This window comes from Equus asinus, chromosome 16, assembly GCF_041296235.1.
Source record: "Equus asinus isolate D_3611 breed Donkey chromosome 16, EquAss-T2T_v2, whole genome shotgun sequence".
Lineage (NCBI taxonomy): Eukaryota > Metazoa > Chordata > Mammalia > Perissodactyla > Equidae > Equus > Equus asinus.
In genome coordinates this window covers 35,285,491-35,307,938 of record NC_091805.1, presented here as the reverse complement: position 1 = coordinate 35,307,938, position 22,448 = coordinate 35,285,491, and the positions used below count along the sequence as shown (strand labels likewise).

The 22,448-nt window shown below is 34.9% G+C and overlaps 1 protein-coding gene and 1 long non-coding RNA gene across 3 annotated transcripts in view; one reads left to right on the top strand and one right to left on the bottom strand.

Annotated features, from left to right (window-relative positions):
* The window catches only part of SLC30A7 (solute carrier family 30 member 7), a 76,661-nt gene that overhangs the window by 48,000 nt on the left and 6,213 nt on the right, over window positions 1-22,448 (bottom strand). For both annotated transcript variants that reach the window (XM_014851485.3, XM_070486930.1), the window contains exons 3-6: window positions 14,501-14,614; window positions 10,378-10,465; window positions 9,560-9,686; window positions 488-631 (exon numbers count right to left, since the gene is read on the bottom strand). In XM_014851485.3, coding sequence (XP_014706971.1) covers window positions 488-631; window positions 9,560-9,686; window positions 10,378-10,465; window positions 14,501-14,614 — 473 coding nt within the window. The remainder of the gene's footprint in view (window positions 1-487; window positions 632-9,559; window positions 9,687-10,377; window positions 10,466-14,500; window positions 14,615-22,448) is intronic.
* On the top strand, window positions 520-22,436 carry LOC139040392 (uncharacterized). Its single transcript, XR_011494870.1, has 3 exons — window positions 520-658; window positions 21,403-21,520; window positions 22,301-22,436. It is a non-coding gene; the product is annotated as an uncharacterized lncRNA (long non-coding RNA).

The following is a 22,448-nucleotide window of genomic DNA, read 5'->3' as shown; positions in this document are numbered from 1 at the left end:
AATGTCTTATAATTTAGTGCCCAATGTTATGTAAGTTAGAACATAAAGATAGCTAAGGGAACGTAGACATAAATCAGATGATATCAAAATTACAATGAAAACGTGAAAAATTGAAAACCTCTGTTGTGTTTTTATAAGTCTCTCTCTCTCTCTATATATAGCACAAAAGGCCTCATCATGCTTTAAAAAAATCATGACTTTCATGTGCTAAAATGCAATTGTTCCTCATTCACTCACACTCACTTAAAATAGTGGCATTTTATTATGATACATTCCCTGAAAAAAAGCTATATCGACTGCCTTATACCAAGTTAATTTCATTATATACTAAAAATGAACTAGCCCTGGGAACCATTTAGTCTGATTCATTAGAAAGTAAGTTGATTGTAGTATCTTTTTAACAGACTGTATCAACTAGGAAAAGTAATCTACACCATTCTGTTTCTTTGGAAGGTTGTCCATTTGAAAGTCTTTAGGCTGTACTCACCATGAGAATGAAAGTGTCCATGGCCATGACCATGATCATGGCTATGTGCAGCACCATGTTTCAATTCATGACTATGGCAATGATCTCCATGGCCATGCACCTGATCCAGAGCACCGTTGAAGAGGGAATGACTGTGTCCATGGCCTAAAAAACAGAGTGTTACAACAAAAGGTATGTAAAATACATTATTTAATGGTTACAATAATACTGATATTAGTGAAAAGAATTCGCTTTAAAACCAGATTAATTCAATAAACATTTACTTGTGAAAAGTGTCATCGATTCATTAAAACAATACTGAGTTCCTACTATGGAGTACAGAAAGGAAATGAAAGCATGGAGGGAAGTGGCAGACATTACTGGAGATGAAAATAAGTGAGAAGTGAGAAACATTTAAGAGATTAGATGTGATTTATTCATTCAAGAAATATCTATTTGGAATACATTATGTTACAGACACCATTTTAGGCACTGGGGATAATGCAGTGAATGATACAGACAAAAATCTTGGCCAAAACTTTGCAAAGTACCATTACACACACTAACATAGATAAAACAAGATGTATGCATATGGTCACACTGAGGAAGAGTCAAGGAAGCTGCTGCATTTGGTAAAAGGATGAGTAAAATTACATTAAAGGAGGCAGAATCCTTAGGAAAAAACAATGCAAAAACCTCTCTCCATAGCAGACCTAAAAACTACTAAACCATCAAAGAAACATCTTATAGCAGCTATTCCAAAGCATAGAAAAAGACTGGATGTTACCTAATTCAAAAATATCACTTATATTCACAAAAATCTTAAATACCAGTAAATCAAATCTAGCATTGCAGTAAATGAAAATCATGAAAATGGGGAGATCAACTTCCAGAATGGTGAAGAGGAGATGTTGGCAAACTAGTTCTCCCTCTCAAACAATGAAAATATGAGGAACACAACAAAAATTAACCATTTCAGAACTCTGGAAATTAACCAAAACCATAAAATGAACTGAAAAGCAACTATCCAAGAGAAACCACCAAACCTCAGTAAGGCAGCAGGGTCTTTGATGTTTTCACTTGGGCTTATTCCCATTCCATCTCCTGCCCTAGCTCAGCTGAAAGTTGCCAAAAGCCAGCAGCACCGCATACAATGGAGAGATCTGATTTCTTTCAAAGCTCTGTTAAAAGCACCACCTCCAGAACACAGTCAATATTTTGTTCAAATTTGGAGTTTCCTGAAAAAACCTCTATTTTCAATGGACTCAGAGCTAAGCTCTGAGAATTTAATGGCCACACATCACAGGAAATGAATTAGTCCAAGTAAGTCACTTAAGAAAAATAACAACAACAATCAACTTTGAGAGGAGAGGATGAGGTAATGTGATACCAGAGTTGTTTTAGTATAAAATATCCAATTTTCAACAAAAAAATTGTAAGACATGCAAAGAAAAGAGGAAAGTATGCCACATACACAGGAAAAAAAAAACCAGCCAACAGAAAATGTTCCTGAAAGGAAACCAGATTTTGGACTTAACAGACATAGACTTTAAATTAGCTATCACATATATGTTCAAAGAACTAAAGGAAATCATGTCTAAAGACTGACAGTATAACAATGATGACTTACCAATAAAGAATATCAATAAAGAGCTAGAAATTACAAAAAAGAACCAAACAGAAATTCTGAAGTTAAAAAAAAATCTAATGACTGATATAAAATATCCACTTTAGAAGGGCTCAACAACAGATCTGAGCTGCAATAACAGCAAACTTGATGATGGACCAACAGAGATTATCCACTCTGAGGAGTGGGTAAAAAAGAAAATTAAGAAAAGTGAACAGAGCCTTAGGGAGCTACAGAAACACCAAGTGTACCAAATTAGGCATAATAGGAATCTCAAAAAGAAAAGAGAAAAAAAAAGACAGAAAAAATACTTGAAAAAATAATGGCTGGAAACTCCCCAAATTTGATTAAAAATATTAACCTACACATTCAAGAATCTCAGGAAACTCCAAGTAGAACAAACTCAAACATAGCCAAAACTAGAGACTTCATAATCAAACTGATGAACGGCAAAGAGAAATCTTGAAAGTTGAACAGCAAAATAAAAATGACTTCTTATGTACAGGGGAACTTGAGTAAGATGAACTACTAACTTCTCCACAAAAACCTTGGAGGCCAAAACACAGTGAGATGACAAAACCAAACGTTAGAAAAAGATTCAACCAAAATTTTAAATTCAACTAAAATTCAATCCAAATCCACACAAAGAAATAAAGAGCTCCAGGAAAGGTAATTATGAAAGAGAGGATAAACATATATTTTCATTTGTAACTCATTTCTTCTCCTATGTGTTTTAAAAGATCATTGCATAAAGCTAAAATTATAAAACTGTACTGATGGGTTTGTAACATAAAAACATGTAATAATTTGACAATAACAGTACAAAGAAGGAAGGTGGGAATGGGGGTATAATGAAGCAAAGTTTTTCTGTATTATTAAATTACTACTAATCTGAACTAGATTGTTTTAAATTAAGATGTTACTTGTAATCCTCAGGGCAATAATTAAGAAAATAATTCAAAAATATATAAAAGAAACAACAAAAGAATTAAAAAGGTACACTAAAAATATTTCATTTAAAAGACAGGAATCAAGGAATAGAGTAACAAAAAGACAAAAAATATAGGGGCTGGCCCCGTGGCCGAGTGGTTAAGTTCACGCGCTCTGCTGCAGGCAGCCCAGTGTTTCGTTGGTTTGAATCCTGGGCACGGACACGGCACTGCTCATCAAACCACGCTGAGGCAGCGTCCCACATGCCACAACTAGAAGGACCCACAACAAAGAATATACAACTATGTACTGGGGGGTTTGGGAGAGAAAAAGGAAAAAATAAAATCTTAAAAAAAAAACAAGACAAAATACGTAGAAAAAAATATTAAAATGGCAGATGTAATTACCTACCTTAGTGGTAATTACATGAAATGTAAATTGCTTAAGCACTCCAATCAAAAGGCAGAGATTGTCGAAACTGATAAAAAAAATTATGACCCAGCTATATTCTGTCTACATGAGATATACTTTAGATTCGAAGATACAAACAAGTTGAAAGTCACAAAACAGAAAAAAGTATATATACCATGCGAGTTGTAAAAAAAGAAAAAAAAGAACAGCTATCATAGTATCAGACAAAACAGACTATAAACCAAAAACTATTGTGAGAGAAAAAGAAAAACATCTTATAATAGCAGACTCAATCTGTCAGAAAGATATAATGATAATAAAAATATGTGCACTAAACAACACAGCTACAAAATACATGAACCAAAAACTAAAAAAATTGACTGGAAAAATAAACAGTTCAACAATACTAGCTGGAGACTTCAATAACCTACTAGGCAGAAGACCAACAAGGAAACAGAAGATTGAACAACTATGAACAAATTAGACCTAACAGACATCTACAGAACACTCCATCCAACAACAGCAGAATATATATTCTTCTCAAGTACACATGAACATTCTCCAGCATAGCCCAAATGTTAGGTCATAAAACAAGACTCAATAAATTGAAAAAAAAATTGAAATCATAAAAAAAGTATGTCTGGGGCTGGCCTGGTGGCACAGCAGTTAAGTTTGCACATTCTGCTTCTCGGTGGCCTAGGGTTTGCCAGTTTGGATCCCGGGTGCGGACATGGCACCGCTTGGCAAAAGCCATGCTGTGGCAGGCGTCCCACGTCTAAAGTAGAGGAAGATGGGCATGGATGTTAGCTCAGGGCCAGTCTTCCTCAGCAAAAAGAGGAGGATTGGCAGTAGTTAGCTCAGGGCTAATCTTCCTCCAAAAAAAAAAAGGTATGTCATCTGATCACAACGGAATTAAATTAGAAATCAACAACAGAAGAAAATTAGGAAAATTCACAAATATGAGAAAATTAAAAAACACACTCCTAAATAACCACTTTGAGATGAACCAAAATGAAAACATGGCATACCAAAACTTACAGGCTGCATTATAGCAATGCTTAGAAAAAAAATGTACAGCTCCATATGCCTATGCTAAAAAAGAAGATCTAAAATCAATAATCTAATCTTCCACCTCAAGAAATGAGAAAAAGAACAAACTAAACCCAAAGCAAGGAGAAGAAAGGATATAATATATATTAGAGCAGAAATAAACCAAAATAGAGAAGAAGAAAAAGAATAGAAAAAAATCAATAAAACCAAAAGGGTGTTCTTTGAAAAAAGTCAACAAAATTAATAAAACTTTAACTAGATTGACCAAGAAAAAAATGACAGAAGGTACAAATTACTAAAATTGGGAGAGATGACATCACTGCTGACTTTATGGAAATAAAACAAAAGAAAGAAAAAAAGGCATACTTTTCTACAAATAAACATAACAATAAGTCAACAAATTAAAAAATTTAGATGAAACGGACAAATTCCTAGAAGCACACACACTGCTGAAACTGACTCAAGAGGAAACAGAAATCTGAATAGAACTATAAGCAAAAAAACTGAGTAATTAAAAAACTTCCAACAAAGAAAAGTCTAGGTCCAGATGGCTTTACTAGTGAATTCTGCCAAACATTCAAAGAGTACCACTACTTCACAGACTCTCCCCTTACTAAAAAAAGAAGAGAGGGAAATATGTCCCAACTCATTATATAAGGACAGTATAACCATGATACCAGTACCATCAAAAGAAATCTAGACCAATATCCCTTAAGAATATAAAAATCTTCAACAAAATACTAGCAAACCAAATCCAGCAATATGTAAAAAGGAGTATAAACCACAGCCAAAAAGGATTTATCCTAAAAATGCAAAAGTCATTTAATATCTGAAAAATCAAGCAGTGTAATACACCATATTAATACAATAAAGGATAAAAACCAACTGATCATCTCAAAAAATGAATAAAAAAGAGGTTGATTAAAATCCAATAGTCTTTCATGATAAAAACACCCAGTAAACTAGAAATAGAAAGGAATTTCCTTAATCTAATAAAGGGTGTTTCTGAAAAACCCACAGCTAACATAGTTAACATCATATTTAATGAAGAAAAACTGAATGCTTTCATCCTAAAATCAGGAAAAAGACAAGAATATCCACTCTCACTACTTCTACTTAACATTGTTATGGAGGATCTGACCTGGGCTATTAAGCAAGGAAAAACAAGGCACTCAGATTAGAAAGAAGAAGTAACACTGTCTTCATTTGCAGATGACATGATACTGTATAGAGAATATTCTAAAGAATCTACTAAAAACCTATTAGAATAATGAACAATTTCAGCAATGTGGCAAGACATCAAGTCAATATAGAAAAAATGAAATGTATCCCTATACACCAGCAATGAGCAATCCAAAAATGAAATTAAGTAAACAATACCACTTATAATGGCAGCAAAAAAAACTCCACGTACTACGAGTAAAGTTAACAAAGGAAATGTGAGAAATGTAAGCTAACTACCACAAAACATTACTGACAGAAATTAAGGAAGCTATAAATAAATGTAAAGGCAGTCATGTTCACAGATCAGAGGACTTAACGTTGTTGAGATGACAGTACTTCCTAAATTGATCCACAGATTCAATGCAATTCCTATCAAAATCCCAGCTGTCTTTTTTTCGCAGAAAGTGATAAGCTAATCATAAAATTTATATGTAAATGCAACAAGGGACCCAGAATGGCCAAAACAACCTTAAAAAAGACGAAGTCACATGTTAAATTGGAAATCTACACATTCTGATTTCAAAACCAACCTCAAAGCTACATTAATCAAGACAGCATGGTGCTGGCCTAAGAACAGACATACAGATCAATGAAACAGAATTCAGAGTCCAGAAATAAACTCACATTTATGTTCAACTTATTCTTTTCTCTTTTTTTTTTTTGCTAAGGAAGATTAGCCCTGAGCTACCATCTGTGCCAGTCTTCCTCTATTTTGTATGTGGGTTGCCGCCACAGCATGGCTGACGAGTGCTATATGTCCCCATCTGGGATCCAAACCTGTGAACCCAGGCTGCTGAAGCAGAGTGTGCTGAACTTAACCACTACACCACAGGGCCGGCCCCACAGTCAACTGATTCTTGACAAGGGTGCCAAGACAAGTCAATGGGGAAAAATAATCTTTTTAACAAATAGTGCTGAAACCACTGGATATCTATTTAACAGAAAACATTAGAACGATAAGTCACACCATACATAAAAAATTAACTCAAAATGGCTCACAGACCTAACTATAGACCTAAATGAATACACCTTAGCCCCCAAATTTAAGGATGGTTCCTCATGAGAAAATCTATCTATGTAATAACTAATTTTACATTAACTAAACGAGGAAAAAACATGATTACTTCAATAGATGAAGGAATAGAAAGGAATATCCTCAACTTGATAAAGCAGTTTTACCAGAAAGAGACCATAAACATCTAACCCAGTGGTGAAACTTCAGTAGCATTCTTCACTAAAGCAATGGTTCTCAACCTTTACTGCACATTAAAGTTGACTGCAGAACTTTAAAAAATGCTAATATTTGGGTCTCTTCCTCCAGAGATTTTAATGTAAATGTTCTAGGATTAAACCTGGGCATCAGTGTTTTCTTAAAAGTTACCCAGACGGGGCTGGCCCCGTGGCCGAGCGGTTAAGTTCGCGCGCTCCGCTGCAGGCGGCCCAGTGTTTCGTTGGTTCGAATCCTGGGCGCGGACATGACACTGCTCATCAAGCCATGCTGAGGCAGCGTCCCACATGCCACAACTAGATGGACACACAACGAAGAATATACAACTATGTACCGGGGGGCTTTGGGAAGAAAAAAGGAAAAAAAAAAAAAAAAAAGTTACCCAGATGGTTGGGTTGACACAAGGATAGAAGCCGTAAGTATTTCTAATTAACACCGTGCTAGAGGTCCTGGTACGCAACGAGACAAGCAGGAGTAACAGTTTTCGCTTTATACAGTAATAAAAACTTTCAACTACTTAAAAACGAACCAAATGAAAAATATAAAGATCTTTATTAAAATACCTAAGACAATTTAATAAAGGACATAAAATTTAATATGAATAAGATGTCAATTCTCTGCAATTAAACATAAAGACAATGCATCCCCAATCAAAATCCCAAAAAGATTTTTCATAAAACTTGATAAGCTCATGAAAAAAAACAAATAAGCAAGAAAGGCCCAAACAACTTTGAAAAACAAACCAGAGATGGGACTTACCTTACCAGACATTAAAACATAAAGTTTACTAAAATTATTCGAGTTTGATAGTGGGACAGCCAAAGACAAACAGAACAGATCTGATTTATAAGGCAATTTGATATAGGGTAAAAGTGTCCTTTTTACATCAGTGGGGTAAAGGACAAATTAAGAAATGCTGCTTGGGGCCAGCCCGGTGGCGTAGTGGTTAAGTTCACGTGCTCTGCTTCAGTGGCCCAGGGTTTGCGGGTTCAGATCCCAGGTGTGACCTACACACTGCTCATGCAGCCATGCTGTGGCAGTGTCCCACATACAAAGTGGAGGAGAACTGGCACAGATGTTGGCTCAGTGGCAATCTTCCTCAAGCAAAAGAGGAAGATTGGCAACAATGTTAGCTCAGGGCCAACCTTCCTGACCAAAAAAATACAAATAAATAAATGGTGCTTGGAGAACTGCTTATTCAAACTAAGAAAAAAAAAGTCCTAACTCTCCCCATCACAAAAATAAATTTCAGATGGATGAAGAATCAAAATGGATGAGAAAAAAACCATCAAACCAAAATTTTCACAGTAATAAATTATAAGAGAATACCTTTATGACCCAGGGATAGGAAACTCCTTAAACAAAGCAGAAAACATACCAGAAATAACGTTAAGGCAGAAAAGCAAGATGAAATTAAAAACCCCTATCTAAAAGGTTAAAAACAAACCATAGACTGGGAAAAGAGATTTGCCAAACATAAAACAAAGGATTAGTATACAAAATATATAAAAAATGTTTCTAAACAGATTAACAATAAGACAATAGAAAAACAGGTAAAAAAAAAAAAAGAACAGACAATTCCAAAAGAGGAAAAACTTGAATGGCCTAAAAACATACAGAAAAATTCTCAACTCCACTACTAGTCAGAGTAGTATCAAATAAAACATCATTTTTTATCAAAATATTAGCAAAGTGGTTTTAAACCCATAATATTAAGTTTTGATACTGGTGAGAGGAAATCAGTACTTGCATTTATTGCTAGGGTAAATGTGGATGACAGTTATTTTGGAGGGCAATTTGCTAATGCCTTTTGAAACTAAAAACTAGATATCCTGTGTTTCAGCAATTCTAATTATATTCCAGCACAGGGCAATTCAAAGAACTTTGTGTGATGATGGAAATGTTCTATATTTGCTGTCCAATACAGTAGCCCTACGTGGCTACTGAGCACTTGAGATGTCATTACTGTAAGCGAGTAATTGAAATTTTAATTATACTAAATTTAATTAACCATAATTTAAATTTAAATAGCCACATGTGACTAATGGCCACTGTAAAGGACAGCACAACTCTGGAAACACTTGCAAGTGTTCACAAGGATATGCTTTATGTGGAATAGTGACAAACTAGAAATGACGTGAAGCCTATCCATAGAAGCCTTGTTAAATAAACCATGGTAACCCACATCAGAGTTTTATGTGTCTGTTAACAAGAAAAGGTAGATAGATGTATATCAAATAGAAGGATCTCAAAGACAGACTGTATAGTAAATTTCATACCCACATACACTATAATTTTTTAGTAACTAGATTTGTTTTGTGGTTTTTGAGTTTACTTGTTTGTCTTATATAAATGGTATCATACTACACAGATGAGCTACAGAGGTCTGAAAGGATCCACACCAAACTGCTAACATGTGTAACTCTGAGAAGGCGCCGAGATGGAGGGGCATGGAGAAGTGGGAGGGACACTTCAGGAAGACATTAATAAGAGTCTATCAACAGATTACTTTTGTTATTAAAAACCAATTTAGAGTTTAATTTTAAAAATTATCAATTTTCAAAAATGAATAATTACGACAGAAACCTGAAAATGAAGAAACAAAGGGCTCTAACCATCATACCAGAGCCGTGAGAATGTCCATGACCTCCATGCTTGAAAACAAATATTCCTATGAGGTTTACCACAAACCCAAGAATTGAAACAAGAAGCAGTCTTTCATGGTGTACATCTGGAGGGGCTAACGCTCTCTAGAAAACACAGAATACAAACAAATTGCATTGATAAAATTTCTGAGTGCTCAACTGGTAAAAACAAAAAGCAATTTTTTAAAATTTTTAGTTATTTTTAGAATTAAAATCACTCCAAAAATATCCGCCAAAGCAGTTTACAGAAATAAAACCAGTGCTCACATACTGCAGAAAAGGTTAGGTTAACAATTAACGATTATTAAATAAACAGAAATATTTAAAAGCATGAAGATTTGGTCTAAAACCCATCCTTCCTGGGTATCTTAAAATACGGCTGTTCATTTTAAATTTGTTAATGTTTACATTTTCTCTTTATTTGTTTCAATATACCAAATATTAAAGATTCATTGGCAAAACTCTCAGTTTCTATTTTAAGAACTCTTCCCAATGGACCTCACCACACAGCCTGTGCCTTTACTTTTAATAGTGTCAACACTTCATTCACAGCTTGTAAAACAATATTACTGAATTGTTTTCGATTCCAAGCAGTTTCACATATACTTAATTTTTTCAATTATTTTGTAAGCTCCTGTACACACACAAAATAGTAATATTTTATCTAGTCTAATACTGTTATCAATAAATACTTAATGATAGTGTAAAACACACTTCTATCACATGTATCTTTATTTAATAAACATTTGCATGACACAAAATGTTATTTATAGACTCTAATCATTATCTACTATACCTCAACTCCTTCTGAGAAAATAAAAAAAGCAGTGAAGATCAAAAACAGGCCATTGACAAAGCCAGCCAGAACTTCCGCTCTAACATACCTAAAGAAGAGCAAAGCAAACAACTAAATTATTCACTTATTTCTTAAAAATCAAATACTAAATCTACATATGTTCCGAGATTCTAAAACATATTATATGGTTATAAGTGGCCAGCAAAGTCCCAGTATTTAAAGTATAGTATGTTTTATTGTACATATAATGTAAAAATAAGGAAATGAATTTAATTATTATGAATTATGTTTAACAGCAGAATGCCATAAAATATACAGATTTCTATAAGCCAATCAGAAGAACTTCTTAGAGTAAGTAGGTTTTATAAAGACCTTTCACAGAAATGCAAATCTCAAGTTGTCAATGGAGAAAGAAGGACAGGACCAGACAAATGAGCAAAGAAGGAAGGATCCAAAGATAAAAAGTAGAAGAAAAACGCTTGAAAAAGGGGTTTCTTATAACTTATTAATTCCCTCTTTTCTAAGAACTCCTGGAGCTTTCTGCTTTGTACCTTTCAGCTTTCAAATCCTTGGAAAGTGAAGCTTTCATCTGAAGGAAAATAAAATTATTTCTGAATTATCCTAGAGACAACCTGAGATTTATATTTCTATCACTCTTTTTCTAAGATTAATAAATTTAGCAAAAACTTTTCAGTTATCTATTTTTAGAATCAATTATAGCCTCACATAATTCTAATTAAACTATTTTTAAAATACCTCTTTTTTTTCCATGGACTTCTGAAGCTTTCTGCTTCCTACCTGTGTGAAGCATTGAGGAAAGATTTTATTTTTCCATAAGGTATATTTGGCTTAGTTAAAGTCATTAGAAACAACTTTAACTTGGCAGTTTTACACATTAAATTATTCAAAGGGTACCGACAGCAGTTAATCACTCTGATCCCTAATATAATAGGAGCCTCAAAAATACTTTTTCTAGATTTCTATGTTAACTTCTAGATAATACAATTTTTACTGTAAAGATATTTTTAAAGTAAAGAGAACAAACTCTTTAAAATGTACTCTATCCAGTTGTGTTAGAGCTTGTCCTGTCAACATAGCATATATTGCTACACTCAGAAATAACGCATTTTTCTACCTGCCAACACATACAAATGAATTAAATTAATACGTTATTTGTCAAAGCATATACTTTTTTTCTGGACAAAGTTTATTAAATTCAAGGAATTCACAGCCTGTTTTCCAGAACCCATACTTAGGAATTTATCTAACATATCAGCAGGGTTACTGCCCCCAAAATAAAAAGCACTTTCATTTAACCCACCCTTCTAATCCCATGGCTTATACTTGATTGAAAGCCTTTTGTCCTTGAGTTCCACTTGATTTCCAGATTAAAGGCAAGAATGTTTTTCAGGCATTTTTTTGTCCCTAATGCCTAGCTTAGTAAGTAGGTGCTCCATAAATTCTGAGAAATTGTTGGACTACAGTGATTTAATTAGGTTTAATGTATTTGCTAAACTTGGTTGCAGAATTAAAACGAAAAACTTGTGAAAACTAGACCTACTTTGCCTTTACAAATGACTATGTTTACTTAGACAGAGTGAGTCTTGGAATTAAAACATATAATTCATGAATGTGCTATTGCCTAATTAAGTACAATGGTTATCTCAATTCTTTAGCTAGGGCAAAAAAAGATACAAGTGTATGTACATATGTATATATGCGTGTACATATGTATCTATCCAGCTATCAGATGTATATTACTTTTATGCTGGCTTTGCTATTTCAAAAGCAGGAGTGCGACAAAGCACAGAGACGACTTTTATATAAAGAAATACTGAAAAGTCTTTGCTGCCTCTCACATTCCTCCTATTGTTTCTTCTGCTGCAGTCACTCTGCTATTGTGATCATAATAATTGGGGGTTTCGGGATTCACCCCCAGGCTTAGCCTATTCAGTGTCATTTTGAGGCACTCCTATTTTACTACTGCTGCTACTTACCACTATAGCAATTATTAATAGTTTCAAATGTTACATCAGTTTTCCCCTAATTTTTCTCTTCTCAAAAGAAAAAAAAAGCAAATAAGGAAAAGACAGGATAAGAAATTTAAAAGTAGCAAGAATATTACTCTCTTATATCAACTAGTTAAAGCTGAATATTAAAACCTGCTCTAGCACTGAAAGTATTCAAAGCTATTCCTAAAAACCATCTCATATCAGGAGACTACGCATTCTAAACAGAAAACAATAGATACCCCAAGAATGAAGGAACTGAGGAGACTTCTTATAGTCACTTAGTGTTGATCCAGAAAGATTGTTGAATAAGATATTCCAATTGGATTTTTGATATACAATATATATGAATTACTAATTTTCCAACACAAAATAACTTTACAGACAATCTTTCCTTAATGATTCAAAATATACTTAAGAAACTTGATTATATAGTGAGATAAAAATGTTCCTTTCTGAGCTTTCAAGCTGCGTGAATTTATAGATATATAGGATCTCTTGTTATATACTATAAAAACAGTATAATTGGTATTTTTGTCTTACTTTTTATAATTTCACGAGTAACCATATCACTTTGGATATACCCCAAATCAGCAAGTTCTGTCACAGAAATTCATCTATCTCTCTTTTAGCACTTGTCACAATGCATAGTTAAGGTATTTTTACAGAACTGTTTCCCCATCAGACTAGAAGTTCCCCAAAGGCAGAAGCCATATCTTATTCATCTTTATAACATTAGAAGTAGCAAGGACTCGACTCATAGTGCGCCCTCAATAAATATCTGAAGAGAACAAGAGCGTGTGCAAGAAAGAGAGAGTGTGTGCTTGCTCAAGAACAGAAGCAAAGCTGGAGAGAAAGAGGAAGTAACGAAGGAGCACAAGTAAGAGAGAACAAGGGGCATAAGAGACAGTGCACCTAAGAGGGTGGATGTGAACAAGAGAGGGAGAGAACAAGACAGTGCACAGAGAAGGGGCGCTCAGGGAAGAAGAATCAGTGATAGAAGGATGGAGAGACTGGGAAAGGAAGAGAAGAAAGAACTAGAGCTGAGGAGGTTAAGAGAGAGGGAGAGAAAGAATAAGAAAGCCTGAGAGAGACAACAGTAAAGGGTAGACAGAGGAAGCAGGAGAAAAGAAAAAATGCGAGACAAGATGTAAGGGGGAGAGAAAGAGAGGAAGGGGAGAGTAGAAGGGAGACGGAGAGAGGAAGACCATGAGCACGGGCCCAAGTAACTAGAAAGAACAAGAGAGGCAGAAAGGAGTTTAGCAGAGATGAGAGAGAGAAAATGAGTATGAAGATGGGGACAAGAAAATAGGAAAGACAGTGAAGAAAGGAGAGATTCCAAGAGAGCACTTACAAAGGAGAGGCAGGGAAGGGCAAAAAGACAGAGTCAGCAAGCAAGCAGGGGAGAGAGAAAAGCAGGAAAGAGCTCCCAAAAAAGCCCACTCAGGTACAGTAAATCAAATAATGGAAACTCCATCGCTTCCTTCAATCAGAGATGGCAACAGCAAACTCTGCCTCTAAGGGTGCTAGGCTCAGAAGTGAGACCAGATGTTCCAACATAGTCCCTTCAACACAAAAACACTCCCCAAATATTTGATTAATTATCCAAACTCAGCAAGAGTATGAGAAGCATTTTACATAAAAGCAGAGCTAAAGTGGATATGTGATATAAAACTATACTAAGAAATAAGGATTTTAAATAAATTAACAGCAAAATACGCCTCCAAAGAAAAGAAGAGAGAAACATGAACATCTGCATATACTGAAACTTTTTCTTCCAAAAAAAACAGGTTAAGAGTTGAGAAATTCCCCTACTTAGTAACAATCTCACCTAAAAATTTTTCGTAAAATTAAGATGCCCTACCTCTAAGCAAAAGAACTTAGATGTAAAAAAAAAAGTACGGATTGTGGATTCCAATTATACACTGTTCAAAAACAGGTAAAACTAATCCAGGGAGTTGGGGAGGTGTGTGAGAAGGAATGAGGAGGCATGAGGGGGTTTCAAAGGTTCAGTTACACAAAAGTGTTCTATTCAGGAAAATTCACTGAGCTTGAGATTTGTGTATTTTTCTGTACTTCTTATACTTCAATAAAAAGGTTTAAAAAAGTCTTACCCATAAGAGAAAGCATCATTATCTCTCCATTTTGAAATAACAGACGCTGCCAATCCAGCCAAAATGGCAGTGCTATCGAAAAACATGTGAAAAGAGTCCGAAATCAAGCCTAAGCTGGAAAAGAACAAAACACATTGGCATATTATAATAACCAAACAGTAGTCATCCTTCTCTAAAAATCTAAGATTCAGCCTCAACTCATCAGGAACTAATCTTCTAAAAAGACAACATTGAAATACGATCTAGAAAAAGATATTAAGGATAATTTTTAAACATCTAAGAAGGAAATCCTCACACCCCTTGCCCAAGGAAAAGCCCAGCTGCTACTAAAAGAGGGGTAGAAACAAAGCCATCTGCTGCTGGGTGACGGGCAGGGATCTGTCACCCTCTGTCACTGGCAAAGGTCAGCTGCCACTGAAAGAAAAAGAAAAAGCAGCCATGTGCTACTGGGGGCAAGGCTGAACCAGCATGGGCCCCGGTTTATACGCTAATACAAAGCAAAGGTTGGCTGTTACTGGAAGAGGAGCAGGATATTTGCTCCTTCTCTTGATAGAAGGAGGCAGGGAGGGTGGGAGAAGGGGCAGACACATTAATAACACCCACTCGGACACTCAGGTACAAAGGGCCTGCTTGCTACTGAGGCTGCAACAGGAGAACAAATACCCACCTCCCTGCCCCCCTAACCAGAGCCTTGACTAAAGTGTTAAGACAACAGCAATCTACCACTGAGAGCCCAGGAAAAGCACAGAGAGAGATTCCCTTGTGGTGCAGGTGTGCAGGGCTTGCTGAAATTTCGCTGAGAGTGGAGCAAGAACACTGAAAAAACCCTCCAGTACTCCAAATAACATACTAAGAAAAGGTTGGTTGAAGCCACTGGAAAAATTTGAAGTCTATGGCTTATTGAAATTAACTAGCAATAACAAAACAGAAAACTCAGCTCAACTACTCACCAGCTAGGTTCAAAACTCCCACACTAATGGCCTAACAGAAAGATACACGTGCACATTTCTGGGCATAAATACTACTAACCTTGGTCTCTATTATTCTTTTAAATATAATATCCAACGCTCAATAAATATTTATAAGACACATAACAGGATCAAGAAAAAATAAATAAATAGGACCCATTGTCAAGAACTAAAGTAGTCAACAAACTCAGAACCAAAAAGGCCCACAGGCTGGACTATTTATAGGAACTTTAAAACAAATATAATTAATGTGTTAAAAGATGTGGTATAAAGCTGGAGAAAATTCATGATCATATGGGGACTTTCCACAGAGACAGAAACTATAAAAGAATCAAATGGAAATGATAAAAACTTTTTAAAAGTCATAATGTTGAAGATAAAGAATAACATACATGGGCTTCTGAACACACAACACAGAGAGAAAGAATCAGTTAGGTCAAAAGAAATTATCCAAAGTAAAACACGAAGAAGAAAAGCAGTGAAAAAAAAATAAACCAGAGCATCCAAAACCTCTCAGAGTATCAAACAGACTAAAATGCATGTATTTGGATTCTCAGTAATGGAGAAGAAAGAAAGAATATGGTAGAAAAAGTATTTAAAGAGAAAACGTTTGAGAGTTTTCCAAAATTAATCAAAGAAAACAAACCACATATTCAAAAAGCTTAATGAATCCCATGCAGGGAAAAAACCCTACACACCTCACAAATTACTAAACACTAAAGAGAAAGAGGAAATCTTGAAAACTGCCAGAAAAAAAAAAATGGATAAGGAAGAACAAAGATAAGATTAACAGCATATTTTTCATCAGAAAACACTCAAGGCAGAATGCAATAGAGCAATGTCTTTCAAGTATTGAAAGACAACAACAGTATCAACCTAAAATTCTTTATCCAGCAAAATAACTTTCAAAAATGAAAGCAAAATAGGCTTTTTCAGACAACCAAAGCTGAGAATTCATTACTAGCAGATCTCTTAAAAGAATAAGTTCTTCAAGCAGGAATATGATACCAGATGGAAACTTAGATTTGTAGAAGGAAATACAAATCACTGAAAATGATAAATATGTGGGTAAATATAAAAAATAATTTCTTACTTTTAATATCTTTAAAAGATCATTGATAATAGAAAAAGAAGAGGAAAAATCAACAAACCACAAGTTGGTTCTTTGAAATTATCAAACAGAATTCACAACCTTTAACTAGACTGATCAAGAAAAAAGAGAAAAGACTCAAATTACTTTAATCAGGAGTGAAAGAGAGACATTACTACTGACTTTACAGAAATAAGAAAGATTATAAGGAAATACTATGAACAAAACTATAGGCCAACAAATTAGATAGATGAAATAGACAAATTCCTAAAAACAATCTAGCAAAACTGACCCCACAAAAATCTGAATTTATAGGGGCTGGCCCCGTGGCCGAGTGGTTAAGTTCGCGCGCTCCACTGCAGGCGGCCCAGTGTTTCGTTAGTTCGAATCCTGGGCGCGGACATGGCACTGCTCATCAAACCACGCTGAGGCAGCGTCCCACATGCCACAACTAGAAGGACCCACAACGAAGAATACACAGCTATGTACCGGGGGGCTTTGGGGAGAAAAAGGAAAAAATAAAAAATCTTTAAAGAAAAAAAAAAATCTGAATTTATAACAAGCAAATAGATTGAACTAATAATTTTAAAACTTCCAACAAAGACAAGCCGAGGCCCATATGGCTTCACTGGTAAATCCTACCAAACACTTAAAGAACCATAAATATAAATCCCTTACAAACTCTTCCAAAAAACAGAAGATGAAAGAATACTTCCCAGCTCACTGCATAAAACCAGTATTACCCTGATACCAAAATCAGATAAGAGACACTGCAAGAAAAGAAACTATAAACCACTATCTTTTGCAAACATACACACACAAATCTTTAGGAAAATACTAGCAAATCAAATTCAGCAATATATAAAAAAATAAGTATACACCATGACCAAGTGGGATTTATCCCAACAATGCAAGGTTGATTTAATATATGAAAATCAATCAATACAATATATCATATCAATAGAATAAAGGACAAAAACCACATGATCATCTCAATATATTCAGAAAAGCATTTGACAAAATGCAACACCCCCTTCATGATAAAAACACTCAACAAACTTGAAACAGAGGGAACCTCCTCAACTAACAAATGGCATCTACAAAAAAGCCACAGCTAACATCAGCCTCATTAATAGCCAAAGACTGAATGCTTTCCCCTCAGATCAGGTACAAGATATGGATGTCCCTCCTCATCACTTCTATTTAACATTGTACTGGAGGGTCTAACAAGGGCAATTAGTCAGGAAATGGAATAAAAGGCACCCAGATTGAAAGGGAAGGAATAAAACTATTTGCGGATGATATGATCTTGTACATACAAACTCTTAAGGACTCTACTAAAAAACTATTAGAACTAATAAATGAGTTTGGCAAGGTTGCAGGATACAAGATCACGATAAAAAATGAATTGTATTCCTATGCAGTAGTGATGAACAAAAATGAAATTTAAAAAAAATTCCATTTATAAAAGCATCAAAAAGAATACTTAGGAATAAATTACAAAAAAAGTGCAAAACTTTGCAGTCTACAAAATATTGTTGAAAAAATTAAAGAAGATGTAACTAGATGGAAAGACATCCATGTTTATGGACCAGAAGGCAATATTATTAAGATTGCAATACTTTCCCAATTAATCTACAGATTCAACTTACTTCCTATCAAAATCCCAGCTGACTTCTTTGGAGAAATTGACAAGCTGATCTTAAAATTCATATGGAAAAGCAAGTGACTTGGAACAGCCAAAATAATATTGAAAAATAAAAGCAAAGTTGGAGGACTCACACTGCCCAATTTCAAAACTTATTACAGAGCTAAAGTTATCAAAACAGTGTGGTACTGGCATAAGGACAAACATATGGATCAATGGAATAGAATTTAGAGGGCAGAAATAAACCCTCACATTTATGATCAATTGATTTTTGACAAGTATGCCAAAACAGTTCAAAGGTGGAGAGAACAGGGTTTTCAACAAATGGTGTTGATACAACTGGATATCCATCCACATGCAAAAAATTCATTTTTGACCCTTACTTCACACCATACACAAAAATTAACCCAAAATGGATTAAAGACCTAAATATAAAAGCTAAAATATTCATGTTCTTGGGTCAGGCAACGGTTTCTCACATACTATACCAAAAGCAAAAGCAACACAAGAAAAAACGGACAACACAGACTGGACATAATTGAAATTTTGAAACTTTTGTGCTTCAAAGGATACTATCAAGAAAGTGAAAAGACAATGCACAGGTAGGAGAAAATATCTGCCAATCATGTATCTGACAAGGGGCTTGTATCCAGAATACATGCAGAACTCTTAAAACTCTCCAGTAAGATAAATAACTATTTTTTAAATTAACAAAAGGATCTGAATAGACGTTTCTCCAAAGAAGACACACAAATGGCCACCAAGCACATGAAACAATACTCAACATCATTAACCGCACTGCAGGGAAATGCAAATCAAAACCACAATGAGAAACAACTTCACACTTACTATGATGGCTATAATCAAAAAGACCGATAATAACCAGCGTTGGTGAGGATGCGGAGAAACTGGAATTCTCACACACTGCTGGAATATTATTTGGCAATAAAAATATATGAAATACTGATATATATGGAACATGGATCATCCCTGAAAACATAATGCTAAGTGAAATCAACCGGTCACAAAGTATCATATACTATATAATCCCATTTATACAAAATGTCCAGAATAGGCAAATACATAGAGACAGAAAGTAGATTAGAGACTGTCTAGAATTGGGGCACATCAGGGGATGAGGGAACAGTAGGGTGACAGCTACAGGTGCAAGGTTTCCTTCTGGGGTCATAAAAATGTCCTAAAATTGATTGTTGTGATGGTTTTACAACTCTGGGCATACTAACAGCCACAGCCATTCAATTGAATACCTTAAATAGGTGGACTGTATGGTATGTGAATTATATCTCAATTAAGATATTTTTTTGAAGAAGATAACTGGTTGAGGTCAGCAAGTTAGGCCCACAGGCCAAATCCGGGCCACCATCCATGTTTGTAAATAGTTTTATTGGAACACAGTTATGCTCTACTGTCTTTAGTTGCTTCTGCACTACAACAACAGAGTAGAGAAGTTGTAACACACACCTTATGGCCTTTAAAGCCTAAAATATTTACCATCTGCTGTTTATGGAAAAAGTTTGCTAACCTCTGGTATAAAGCAAAAATATAAACATTGTACCAGGAGGTTTATAACATGGAAAAGTAAAATGAATGACAATAATAGCACACAGAATAGAAGAAGGACATGGAAGTGTATTACAGTAAGATTCTTCTTACAAGATACATTATTCGTGCTAAGTTAAAGATTTATATTATACATGCTAGATCAACCACCAAAAAAAGCCACTAAAGAGGGGCAGAAAATCCTTAGGCATGGGATCCTGCACCAATACAAAGCAGATGTTCTGCTACCACTGGAGAAGAAGCAGGAAATCACTCCCGCCCAAGACCATCCCCACACATAAGGCAGAGTTTGGCTGTTGCAGGAGGAGGAGTAAAAATGTTGAAAAAATCATACCTTCGAGGCCCAGGCTCACAGGCCCTGCCGAAAACTGAGTCTAGGTCAAATTAATGAATGCCTCTCTGCCCTCAACACAAACCTAACACTAAGTAACAAGCAATAGCAGTCTACAGCTTGGGACTGGAGGTGGGGTGGGGTGGGTGATGAGCACAAAGAGCGAGCTTCTGTGACACATGCAAATGAAGAATACAAAAGCAAAAGACCTAACCAACTAACGGGCTGACAGAAGAGGCAGGCCTATTTCTAATCATAATTACCATTACCTCAATATCTACTGCTCCTTACTGACAATGTCCAGCCTTTGACCAAAAGTTTCAAAATACACAAAAAAGAACAAGAAAAATAACTCATTGTGAAGAAATAAAGCAGCCAACAGAACGAAACCAAGATATCGGCCCAGATACTGGAACTAGCAAACTCTAATTAATAGGTTAAGGGACCTATGGAAAAGGTGGACAAAATGCATGAATCAACGGGAAATTTCAGCAGAGAAATGGAAAACATAAAAAAAAAAGGATTAAATGGAATGCTAGGAACAAAAACAAGTTATCAATGATGAAGAATTCTTCCAGTTGGCTTATCAGCATACTGGACACAGCTGAGGAAGGAAATCAGTGAACTTGAAGATAGGTCAACAGAAATATTCTGAAAGTAAGCAGTCCAGCAGCTCCATCTTTAAAAACAGTAAGTATCAGAATAGGCATGAGCACTACTTCTGAAGTCAGAGTACCTGGATTCAAATGCTGGATCCACCACTTACTAGTTCTCTAACTGTTAAGTTGCTTAACTATTTTGTACCTCAATTTAGCCATCACTTAAATGGGGCCAAAGTAAAAAGTGTCCTAAATGTTATAATAATTGATCTGAATTATTATATGTGAAACACTTATCACAGTGCTTGCTACATTAAAGCCACATCAATAGTCCTATCACTATTATCATTAAATTACTATATTTTATTAATTATCAGTATCTTATAATTTCTACTGTTCTCAGCATGACCCATAGCTCTTAATATTTGGCTAGCTGCTGGAGCTTTCATCAATTATAAATGCTAAAAACTAAAAGTCAAAAACACTCTTCACCTAAGTAGAAAATGCAGTTTTTAAATTTACTCATAATTTGGAATAATTATAAAATTGGAAACTGAAATAAAACACATTATTCCCTCACACAAAAAAGTACAATAATTTATAAATCTCTCTCAAATCATTATAAAGCACTTTGGAAAATGTCTTAAATTTTACCATGAACCTTGTATATTTTATTCAAATACAGATGCATACGATGGTTTAAGTACTCTCTGTACTCATCTGATACCCAACACAAAGCAGAATGAGAATGAGTGAATAAATGAAAATGTTGAATGAGAAAACTGACACCTGAGGAGGACAAGGTAAGGGTCTTGTTATTCATGCAATTCTCTCAGATTTGTTATTTTAAGATTTTTCTTTGGATAGTTAGATTACCCTAAAACTACACACTTGGACCTTAATAGCTATATAACACCGGAAATAGTAATTCCACTTTATTTTGAGGTATAAAAGACCCATTTGAATAATATCTCTACACTGTGTTTTAAAATCACTAATAAAGACACTTCATGATTTTGTTTCCTATTCTCTAACAAAGGACTAAGATGGTGAGTTACTTTTGAAATTTGGTTTCAGAAAACTCTCTCTCTATTCTGGTAAAATGATATTAGTTGTGTTGTAGTAAAACTGACCATCAGAATTTTTACCCATCCTGCCTTGATTTTATGGAATTTTAAACCTAAATTTAAGTCAATTTCAGTAACTACATTAGTCTACATATTTAGTAGGTTTATTTTTTCCTCTCTATACACAGTTTTTAATGTTTTTATTTATTTTAAGGGTTTTATTGTGTATGTGACTTTTATTTTAAATGGCCATAAATTAGCTGTAGAAGAAGGCAGGCTATTCATGCTAAATAAATATAAATAAAAAAATATTTACTGATTTACTGATCTACACTATATTTAGTAAAACCTGTTATGGGTCGAATTATGTCCTTCTCAAAATTTGTAAGTTGAAGTCTTACATCTCCAGTCTCAGAACGTGACCTTATTTGGAAATAGTGTCACTGCAGACAATATTTGTTAAAATTAGGTCATTAAGGTAGGCTTTAATCCAATGATTGCTTTCGTTATAAAAAGGAGAAATCTGGAAACAGACAGGCACACAGGGAGACCACCAAGTGAAGATACGGCAGAGACAAGAGGATGCTTCTACAAGTTGGGGAACTTGAAAGACAGCCAGCAAAGCGACCGAAGCAAAGCATGAACGGAGTCTTCCTCATAACCC